The 10803-nt window shown below is 61.5% G+C and overlaps 1 protein-coding gene across 1 annotated transcript in view; it reads left to right on the top strand.

Moving 5' to 3' along the window:
• The window catches only part of CASTOR2 (cytosolic arginine sensor for mTORC1 subunit 2), a 54030-nt gene extending 44233 nt beyond the window's left edge, over positions 1-9797 (top strand). Inside the window, exons 6-9 of the mRNA XM_040634982.1 lie at positions 167-277; positions 556-638; positions 4062-4156; positions 4239-9797. Coding sequence (XP_040490916.1) covers positions 167-277; positions 556-638; positions 4062-4156; positions 4239-4304 — 355 coding nt within the window. The 3' untranslated portion in view covers positions 4305-9797. The remainder of the gene's footprint in view (positions 1-166; positions 278-555; positions 639-4061; positions 4157-4238) is intronic.
• Positions 9798-10803: the final 1006 nt, after the last annotated feature.

The raw sequence follows: 10803 nt of genomic DNA, 5'->3' as shown, positions 1-10803 counted from the left end.
GGGGGGGGGGAGGGGCGGAGGTTCAGGGTCACCCAGCAGGGCAGCATCAGGGCCAGGACTTGGTCCTGGCTTTCCCAGGCCGGTGGGGAGGCGGGCAGGCCGGGTGGGGGTCTGGGTGCGGCAGGGGTCCATTGCACCCCTCACCACCCCATCCCCTGGCCCCCAGAGTGAAGGACCCCATGGCTGCCGGGGAGGACTGTGGCCACATCCGCTTCTTCTCCTTCTCCCTCATTGAGGGCTATATCTCCCTGGTAATGGACGTGCAGACCCAGCAGAGGTGAGTGGCCCATCTTCCAGATGACAGGTGGCTCAGCGAGGTGAAGGCCCAGGGCCGTGGCGGTGTTGTTGGTCCCTAAGCTCCCTATGTGGCGGCGGGGGGGGGGGCATTGTTGTTCCAAAGCCCATTCCCAGCCCTGCCTTCCTGTTCCCCCCAGACGAGGAGGGCTCCGGAGGGGGGCCTCGAGGCCCCTGAGCGCCCCGAGAGCAGCCACAGTTCCGACCAAGGGACCACGACCAACATCAGCCTCTGGGGTTTGTCTCTCTCTCCTTGTTCAGGTTCCCTAGTAATTTGTTGTTCACGAGTGCGTCTGGAGAGCTCTGGAAGATGGTGCGGATCGGAGGACAGCCCCTGGGATTCGGTGAGCCCCGGGAGGTGCCGCACCAGCGGGGCGGGGGGGCTAGCATCGCCGAGTGCCATCCGTCCGGGCTCACTCGCCCTATGGTACAGACAGAGAGGCTGAGGCTTAGGGAGCTGAGGTCCACACCGCCACACGCCCTTGACTGGCGAATGACAGGAGGCACGGGCCTCCAGAGGACTGAAGAGCGCCTCCAGCCAAAGCACTCTTACTTCTCCCCGACTAGAAATGGCTTTCCTGCTGCGGTTACAATGGGGGGGGAGGGGGCGTGAGAAAAACAAAAGGAAGGGGCATCTGGGTGGCTCAGTCGGTTAAGCAGCCGACTCTTGATCTCAGCTCAGGTCGTGATCTCAGGGTCGTGAGTTCGGGCCCTGCCTCTGGGGTCCGTGCTGGGCGTGGAGTCTGCTTTAAAAAAAAAATCAGTCGAAAAGGAAAAACAAAGTCACTTGTTAGTTCCCAGTGCTCATGGGCAGCGGCTGTTGTTCTGATGAGTGTCATTCACTTAAATGTGTAATTGCAGTCCGACTCAGACACCCCAGCACTCACCCCAAAATACCTCACCATTTCTGTCCCGGGAAGGAGCAGCTTCTCCATCACGATGAACTGGTCCTACGGAGGACATCCGCAGAGATTCCCTGAGAGTCTCTAGCCTCGGTTCCCACAACTGCCCAAACAGCGTCGTTGGCAGAGAGTTTGGTCCACGAGCGTGTTTCACGGGGCCAGGGGGCGGAGTCCTTGGTAGCTGGCAGGGCCGAGTGGCACCGATTCGCCCGGGACTGGGTAGAGGCTGTTGTCAGTGATGTGCCGATCAGACATGATTTCCTTAAGCTAGATCTGTTAGACCCCAGAGCTGGAACCCGGGAGAGGCTCTCCGTCGTCTCGGGGAAGCATCCTCCACAAGCCCTGGTGGGAATTGGTGAACCCTGATTTCCCACTGATGGAGGGGAGAATGTTCCAGAAAAAGCTCTGACTGCTCCAGGGGCCATCATGTCAGCCCTTGGACACTTAAGTCCTAGGACAGGAGATGAAGGTGGCAGGGCAGTTTGACCTGGGGGCAAAGGGTCGGTGAGACAGCCAGGCCCTGCCTCCTGCCTCTCCTGCCTGTGGATGGTAACTAGCAGGACAGGACAGGTCCCCCCAACTCTGCTCACGTCAAGGCCAAAGCTAGAGCCATCCTGGGGGCAGGACAGTGGGCTACTCTCTGGAGTGCTAGGAAGTATACACTGAAGGCTCCTGGTCTGACCCTGGGGCCCAGCCTGCCTCTCAGTGGAGGGGGGGAGCCCTCCTTGGCCACAGACCCCGGCGTTTCTGCTGCCCACATTGGCAGCCCAGTGCAGGGTGGTGGGGATTGAGCGCTGAGCAGCTCCTCACCAAGGAGGCTGTTAGAAACGAGCGTGACCACAGGTAGCCTAACCGCCGAGCCTCAGTTCCCTAGTATGCCATCCTAATAAGGATGACGGTAGATGCCTCCTCTGGGTAGTGAGCACCTGTGCGTGTCCGTCATACCAGGTGCTTAGCTGTCATTGTCACAGGGAGGGCCCAGGTGGCTCGGAGAAAGGTCAGGAAGGATAAGGCCCCCCAGAGAAGGTGACTGGTGGATATTCCCCTGGCTCTGGGAAGGGGAGGGAGGTATGACGTAGCAGCACCTGTCCACGGCACCCACGTGGCTCCAGGTGGCCGTGCCCAGGGTGCAGGGTCCAAAGGTAGAAAGGGCAGAAGAACCTAGCCAGGTCACTCCAAGCAGAGCGGCAGAGTCCTGATGCCGGACCAAGGGGTCTGTCTCCATTTCTTCCTGAAGGTGGAGGGGAGCGGCAGAGCTCTGGCAGGCAGGGGGGGCAGCGGGGGGCCACCAGGAGACTGAGTCCATCAGAATACCGTCTATAATCCAACAACAGCAAGTCCCGATGAAGGAGGAATAAAGAGGGGACAGGAGACGGAATCCAGACGTGTGTGGGACGCCCGTGGGCGGGCAGCCAGGAGAAGGGCGTGTGCGGAGCGGCCGCGCTAGCCTCCCAGCCAGCGGCTGAAGCTGCCTTCCCAGGACGGCACAGGGTCTCAGCACACCCTTGCGGCTATAAATAGCCCAGCAAGGAAAATAGCTTGCCGAGAATCTGAAGGATTCCAGCCTGGCAGGTTCCATATGTTCGTGAGCAGCGTTTGGAGTAAACGCGCCTTCTCTCCGAACCCAGCGCGTGCACGTGCAGATAGCCCCAAAACCGTCCTCCTCCAGCTCCATGCTGTGCCATTTGGGCTTCCCTTAGCCGTCCTATCATTTTATGAAGTGCGGGTCACCAGCCTTCTGAACCACTGTGACAGGGACGTCCCAACCCGCAGTCAGAAAGGCATCATTCTCTACTCCCGATCTCCTCCCTCCGTTTTTATCAGAGTAGTTGTGTCTGTGGTGAAAGGAGCTTAGGATACAGCCAGTCTCCACCACGTGGTGGCACAAGACAGACGGTCACCAGATGTCCAGACACCAGGCCTGCCCGGCCACCAAGAGGGCCTGGGGGCCAGCCAGGAGCCCCGGCAGACCAAGCAGGAAGCAGGAGCTTGAGAGGCCCACCAAGTCACCACATAGGTCCAGGGCTGGGCGGACAGAAGCAGGACTGGGGCCAGGGAGTGAAGGAGCAGAGGGGTGGCTGGAGGGGGTGATGATGGTGTGTTGCAGGGGTGGAGCCCGGGTCAGTTCCCAGGCTCCAGCCTCAGAATCATGCGGGGAGTTGGTGACCCGATCTGGACTCTCCCACCCAGTCGGGAGCAGTGTTGGGAAAAGGCATCGTCGTCAAAATCGCAACAGTGGCTTTGGGGGAAACAACCTGAAAACTTGGAAGGGGTTGTGTTGGTGGCACAGAGTGGTCCTCAGACCCTGGAGGTCTTCCTGGAGGGGGAAGCTTTGAATGGTGCCTTCAAATCAGGCAGGCAGCTGGGCGTGAGGAGAGGGTGCACCCCTGCTTTGGAGGTCTAGAGGGAGAAAGAAGCCCCGTTCCAGACCCTTTAGGACAGGCAGTGGTCACACCTGGTGGGGACTCTGAGGAGGAAGCCGATGCTCACAGAGAGGAAGTGACCTGACCACAGTCTTCTGGCTAGAAAAGAGCGGGCGACAGGAAAGAGGGCCTGAGCCCACGATTGGCCACACTGCCTCCAGCTCTGTCTCAGAGAACTGGTGAGATAGCAGGGAAGAGGAGTTGGGGGCAGGCAGACAGTGATCAAAGCTGGACAGAGCTGGGCTCTGCAGAGCCCTTCGGACAAGAGCTCATTGCTGGCAGGGGGGGCCAGAGGGGGCTCCTGGGTGGAGCGGCCTCTCTGCTAAGCCTTTAGGGCAGGGGTGGGAGCGCTGGAAAACTGTGGGGGCGTGGCAGGCACCGGCCACAGGGGCAAGGGGAGGTTGGCCGAGGCCGCTGAGCGCCGTCCCGCCTCTGTTCCCAGACGAGTGTGGCATCGTGGCCCAGATCTCCGAGCCCCTGGCTGCTGCGGACATCCCCGCCTACTACATCAGTACCTTCAAGTTCGACCACGCGCTGGTGAGTGTCCAGCTCCGGCCCCCCCAGCTAGGGATGCCGGTTCGGGGCTCACGGCTTCTTGCCTCCTCCTGCCCCCTCGCAGGTACCAGAGGAGAACATCAGCGCCGTCATCAGCGCCCTGAAAGTCAGCCAAGCAGAGAAGCATTAGGAGGGCCTCTTCTGCTCCTCCCTGTCTGCCCCCTAGGCCTGGGCCCGGCCCCTACCCTGAAGATTCTTCTCGCAGTATTTCTCACAGACTGGAAAATCGGCCCCAGGGGCCCCCAAGAAGGGGCCTCTGGGAGATACCCCCGATTGCTTCCCCTGACAGGCCTGGGGCCCAAGCCAAGGCCTTCCCGTGCCCTCCTGTCTGGAGCCCCCAGACCCTCCAGAGAACCCCTAGCCTCCTCCTCCCCCCACTCCCGCTCCAGAAAATGATGTCCGAGGCCCAGGGAGCTCGCGAGCCCACTCACCTTCCCACCTGGCCCCGCCCACAGCAGGGGGCGGTTGCCGAAGGAAGCAGGGGCCTCCTACGAGACAATGGGGTTCTGATTCTCGTGTCATCTTGGGGAACTGGCCAAGCGGGGCTGAGTTCATGGAGCCTGGGGAGGCCCCCGTGAGGACCTGGGGCTGGCCTGTCGTGGTCGCTGGTCTCTGGTTCCATCAGCTCCGGGCTGGTTCCCGCAGAGTGGAGGCCAGTGGGCGGCCCTTGGGTCATGTGCTGGGGCGGCTCTGACAAGCCTGGGTGGGGCCCCGAGCTGGGGAGGACTCGTGCCACCCAGAATTTCGCCTGCCATCCACAGGGCCTGTGCCCCGACTCCCAGCAAGACTGCCAAGGGGGCCCTGCCAGACCCTCCCCACCATAAGCACTCACTCCTGGGGGCGGTTCCCAGGAGACCCACCAGCCTGGGGCACGAGCTCCTGTCCCCTCTTGCTGTCCCTGGACCCTACTTGGGCCGGCAGAGCCTTGGTTTCCCCCAAGTGGGGGCATCCCCAGCATTCGGGACCTGGGGTTTCTTGGGTCACCCCCACTCCCCAGCAGTTGACTAGACCAGCACAGGGCTCCCCCGTTATCCTGCCCCTCTCCCCTGCCCCACTTTTGGGGGATGTGGAAGGCCTCTGCCCCCGACTCACCTGCCTGCCCCCCCCCCAGCTGGGGACTGTGGCATTCATGAGTACTTGACCTGGGGGCAGCTTATCTGAGCCTTAATAGAGAAAACTGTACCATACGTTTTAGTTTCTTATTTAATGTATTTGCGCCCAGGCTGCGGTTGGCGGCAGTTTTCATGGGACGGGCCCTACTGAGTTCTGTCGGGGGGCCCAGAGGCTCAGCATCACTCGGCTGGTGCCCTGTGGCTCCAGGGACAAGCATGAGAATCGGGAGGTGTCCCAGAAGCGTTGGCCCTCTCTTTGGAGCAGGAAGCTGGCCGCAGGGGTCTGTTACAAGACAGGGGTCCTCCAGGGCACCCCACACGGAGCTGCACATGCAGCCCCACTGACAGGCGACCAGGGAGCCCTGGTTCTGTCCGAAACTGAGAGGGGACCCGAAGGCCACGGGGCGGTGGGCAGGCAGGTGGCACGCCAGCTGGGGTGGTCTTGTACCTCCTAGAGGCTGACCAGGGAGAACGGGGTGAGCCCCCGCGGCCCCCCTCCAGCGGGGGGCGCTTCCCAAGCGAGCTGGACCAGAGGGTCCCCTGAGGCTCCCGCCCTCCCTGGTGCTCTTTCTCAGGCAGCGTGGCTGACTCGCGCCGTGCCGAGAAGCTCAGAGGAGAAGGGACGTTCCCTTAGGCGAAGGGCTTGTGTGAGCCCCACTCCCCCCTTCTCCCAGCGTTGTGGGCCCCTCTGAGCCTGGGCAGCCCTCCACGGAAGAGCCGTGGGTCTGGATCCTTGAAGATGCTCAGGGCCCAAGCACTGATTAGGAACCCACTTCTTTTTGTTTTTTTGTTTTAAGTTAAATCATTTTGCACAAAACTCCAAAACAACCAAAACGTGTCCATTGTTTGGTGGCTCCAAAACGGGGGTGGCCGAGCGGGCAGGGAGGGACCCGAAGCCCTGAGTCCCCTTTCTCTCTCCTCGGAAGGCCTTGATTTGTCGTGGCGCGCCTGTCCAGTCGGGTCCCCTGATGGTGTCACCTCTCCGCCTTCCCTCCCTGCCGAGCAAGCGTGTCGGCGCCGTGACCCCAGAAATATGTGCTACCCAGACCCCCCCCCAGAACGTATCTATTGTACACACCTATAAATACCTGTGTTTTATGTTGATATAGATATATACTGTAAATAGCATATATACTTGAGCAATATATATGTTAATATATGCTGTGTGAGCACGCACGCGCGTGTGCGCACGGTACGTGGGCGCGGACCCCACTGTGCGCGCGTGTGTGGGCGTGAGGGCCTCCGCCCGCCGGGTCTGCTCCGCGCACGCGCAGGTCTTGAGCCACCGTATATTTTTACTTCAAGTATATAGGCAATACGCTATCGGAGAAGCCGTGACTTGAGAGAAAAACAAAACCAGCAGCCCGAGCGCGGAGCCCCCGCGGTCCGTCCCCCAGTCTCCCCTGAAAGCTGGCTTCAGCCCCATCCTGCACCCCCGTTTCCATGGCCGAGGGCCCTGGCCGCCCTTTGTTTGATCCTGCAGGGAGATGCGTCGCGATTTCCACCTGCTCAGCCCCAGAAAGGCCCTCTTCCCATTGCCCTGAGCCTGAAGCCCTGGGCGGGGACGTGGTCCCACTCCAGCTGTCCACCCGGGGTGCCCCCCATCTCCCCACATGGCTGCTCCTGCGTCATTTTCACCCGCAAGCTTAGAAACCTCAGGTTCTTTTCCCAGGCCCCGTCCAGCCAGGAAAAAGGCCGGTGCCCTTGACCTTGTGTCCGGGAGGGGCTGGGCGAGGGCTGGGCGGGAGCTGCCACCTGGATCTTCCCCTTCCCCGGCCTTCCCTCTCTCTCTCTGCCCGCCCATGCGGAGCATAGTCGCGGGGACGTGGTCTCCACAGCAGTCTGGGGAGGAAGAATGCCCCCCGGTTTGCTGGGTGCAGGGGGCGTGGTCTCCAGACCCGCGGGGCTGAGGCTGTCTTGGCTCTGGCTGGCAGGGCACGTGGCAGGGGCAGGGAAATGGGGCTCCTGAGCAAGGCTGCGGAGAAGGAGAGGTGAGGGGCGGCCCTGGGCTGCCACCTGGGCTCTGGCTCTGCCTCTCTGCCCACACCAGCTAAAGGCCACCCCTGCCCCTCGCCTGCCCCATCCCTGCACACTACAGAGAGGAGGTAGGGAGAGGGGGGAGGTGTGACCACCCCCTTCTCCCTCACCCCCAGTTATAAAAATCTGTCTCCGTGGCTCAGCCCTCAGGATGGGCTCCTCTGGTTCCCAAGAAACAGCTTTCTCCCTCAGCACCCATCTCGACCCAGCAGAGATGGGCACGGGGCAGCTCTGTACCTCCTTCCTCCAGGGGGTCTCCAAAGGCCAGGGCACACATCCAGGCTGGAGAGGTGTGTGGACTTCCCCACCCTGGGGTCCAGGGGGTCCAGAGTCTCCCAAGCACCAGCATTCTCCCCCTTCCAGCAACTGCAGGCCACGGGCCCCTGGTGGGACCCAGAGCCGCCTGCCGTGGCCTCCCCCATCGGGCAGCGTGGCCTTGGTGACCAGTGCGGTGTCCAGAAGAAGATGCGTGGTCTGGTGAGGCTTGTCTTCTGTGAGGTGACGGAGGATAGCCTGGAGGTCAGAAGGTTCTGGTTTGATGAGTAGGGGGAGGCCTCTGTCCCAAGCCAAGGCCACCAGTCACCTAACAAAGATGAAACAGCCCAGCCCCCGGCCAGCCCCTCCTGGCCGCATTTCTCAGGCTGACCATTAGGAGTCCCCGGGCCATCTTTCTGGGCCTCTGGATCTAGCCGTGGGGACAGCTTGGGCCCTTCCCAGCCAGGGCTAAGAGGGACCTTGATCTCCCAGGTGATAGCAGAGCACTCCTGTCCTCTGTGACCAAGGAGTTTTTGATGCCACTTCCTCAGTGAACCCTGAGTGGGGAGTAGGAAGAAACCCCCCCAGTAGATCTGTGTCCCCTGCAGGCGGGGGCAGGGGAGCAGCCCGTCATGGCAGTCACAGGCGCTGGGAAATGGAGCAGGCGTTTGGCTTGGTGAGCAGAGCTTGAGGGGGAGAGGATAATGGAGTCTCCCCCTGACCCCCCAAAGACATAAGTGTTGGCTTTTCTGGGTTCCCAGATGCTGTGCTTGGGGAGGGGCTCGGCCTGGAGGGGGTAGTAGCCCTCCCTTCAAAAAGGCTGCCAGGTGCCGAGCCAACCAAGATGGCCGCGGGGGGTCAGCCCAGCCAAGGGCGGGCCTGGGGTGAGAGGCGCGGTTGCCCTGGGGGGAGCTGAGCCCTACTGTAGCTAGATACCTTTTCCTACATCTCAGAGCTCATCCCAGCTAGTTTTCTTCCTTTCATTTTCAAATTAGAGGCCACACAGGGCAAGCTTCATTGTCTCTCCTGCTCTCCCCTTAGACCTGGGAGGAAGCCACCACGTGGGCCGTGGCCTTCAGCTCTGATGTCAAGAGGGTGAAGGCTGGGCAGGAGCCGTCAGCCGACCAGCCTGCCGTCCTTGGGGCCTATGGCACCAGAAGTGCCCCCAGGACGGAGGGAGAGGCCTGTGGCCTGGCCCGTGGCATCCGTGGCAGGGAGGGAGTTCGAGGCTCTTGGTTCAAGGCAGGGGAAAGGCCAGGAGTCAGGACCGTGTTGTGTGTTGTCCTACACATCCGTGTGTGTGTGAGCGCCTCCGTGCGGAGCCCAGACCTGAGCTAAGGGCCTGGCTCGTTCAGTATTTCAGGCCTCGGGAGCATTGTCACCGCGGGCCACGTGGAGTAGGGCTGGGAGTGCGCGGCTGGCAGGCCTCGCACACGGCACACCCCACCTCACTTGATTTTGTTAAAGCTGCTCTGGGGGGGCGGAGGTGTCCCCAGCAGGGGCTCTGCCCTGCGGCCCCAAGGTGCGAGACCTGCCGAGCCAGCCGTCCAGTACGCGCGGTCCTGAAGACAGTATTCGCAGGGCAAGGTTTCGGGTGCCGGCGCCCCTCACCTGCCGGGGCTTCTCTGCCAAGCGCGTCCGGTGAAGCTGGAGACCAGGGTGGGGAGCAGATGAAAAACGGGCCAAATTCGGGTCCCAAGACAGAGGTCAAGTCCAGTGTATTTTCCTGTGCTCTGCCTCAGTTTACCTATTCAGAAAACGGTCCGGGGAGAACTGAGCAGGGCTGGCTCCCAAACTGGGCGGGGGGGGGGGGAGAGGGGGCTGACAACAAACAAAAATTCCAAGTCCTCCTCTTGCTCTATGCCAAAATTATTTCCGTTATCCTGAGATGGGGGTGAGTGGATGGTGGGTGCATGATGGGGCTCTGAGGGGCCTCTGCCCTGCCCAGGACCTCGCCTTGGGGGTCTGGCCCTCACCTGGCATGCCCCGGGTCATCGGCAGTAGCAGTGGCACTTACATCTGTCCCGAGCCCTGGGCCGGGGGAGCACGGGGCCGCCCGACGCCCCAGGGCCCTCACACTTTTACCCTCTTTGTTGAAGACACACAAACCCCTCGAGATTCATGTACTGTATGACGGAGAGAAAAAAGTACCTAATGTTCCCCCAAAAAGTATATTTTGTACTTTGTAAAGTATTAATTAAAATGGAGACAAAAATGGATGTTGGCTGACCGCTGTCTGACTTGGGGCCGACCCGGGGCCACATCTGCGGTCGTTCCTTTCCCTGAGCCGCGGTTGGGGGGAGCACAGGCCGGGGGTGCTGGGGGGAAGGAGAGCAAGGCTTCCAGCCCAACACCCAGAGTCTGAGAGGAGAACCACCCACCCCCGGAGCGAGAGGGGCTGTAATAGTCACCTGGTGCCGCGTAACAAGCTGCCCCCAAATTTCCCAGCTTTACAAATGAGCGCGTGGGTGTCGCGGTTTACATGGTTTGGAATTCAGGAGCAGCTTGAGCAGTTGTGGCTCAGGGCCCCTCGTGAGGCTGCCATCATCTGAAGTCTTGGCCGAGACCGGAGGTTTTACTTCCAAAGGCGGTGGATTCACACAGCTGGCAGGTTGGGCCTGGCTGTTGGCAGGAAGCCTGTTCCTCTCGGCGTGGGTCTCCCCGCGGGGTTCAGTTTCCTCACAGTGGGGTGCCTGGCTTCCCCCAGAGCAAGGGAGCCAAGGTAGAAGCAAGATGGTTTGGAGTTCCCACGCTTCAGAATTCACACACCACCGCCCACCATCCTACACTGTGGTCATAAAGCCCAGCTCTGATTTGACACAGGAGACCGCTCGAGGTCAGGGTCTCGGGGGCCACCTTGGAGACCGGCTACTACGTACTACGCCCACCATTCCTCCCCAGACCTCTGGCAGATGCGGGCCTGGGGGTCGGGGGGCTGATGGAGCAGGACAGAGCTCCTTCCCCAAGCCTGGAGCCCTGCTGTGGACGTCACACCACCCCCACACCAGCCCAGGAAGGGCTGCTTGGTTCTGGAAGCCCAGGAGCTGATGCCTCCAGACAGGACACCCTGGAGGCAGGAGGGAGGGCACCTGCCCAGCGTCCCTCCCACAAGCCTCTAGCATCTGGCTCCTTGCCCCGGCAAGAAAGGGGTCTTGGACCTCTCTGGTATTTTCCACGGAAGGCAGGTGTGAGCAGGGCGGGGCTGAAGACCTGTCTGCACTTGGC

The sequence above is a fragment of the Ursus maritimus genome, unplaced genomic scaffold, assembly GCF_017311325.1.
Source record: "Ursus maritimus isolate PB19 unplaced genomic scaffold, ASM1731132v1 scaffold_2, whole genome shotgun sequence".
NCBI classification, from domain to species: Eukaryota; Metazoa; Chordata; class Mammalia; order Carnivora; family Ursidae; genus Ursus; species Ursus maritimus.
Note: the sequence above shows the minus strand (reverse complement) of the source record. Positions and strands in the feature narration are given on the sequence as shown.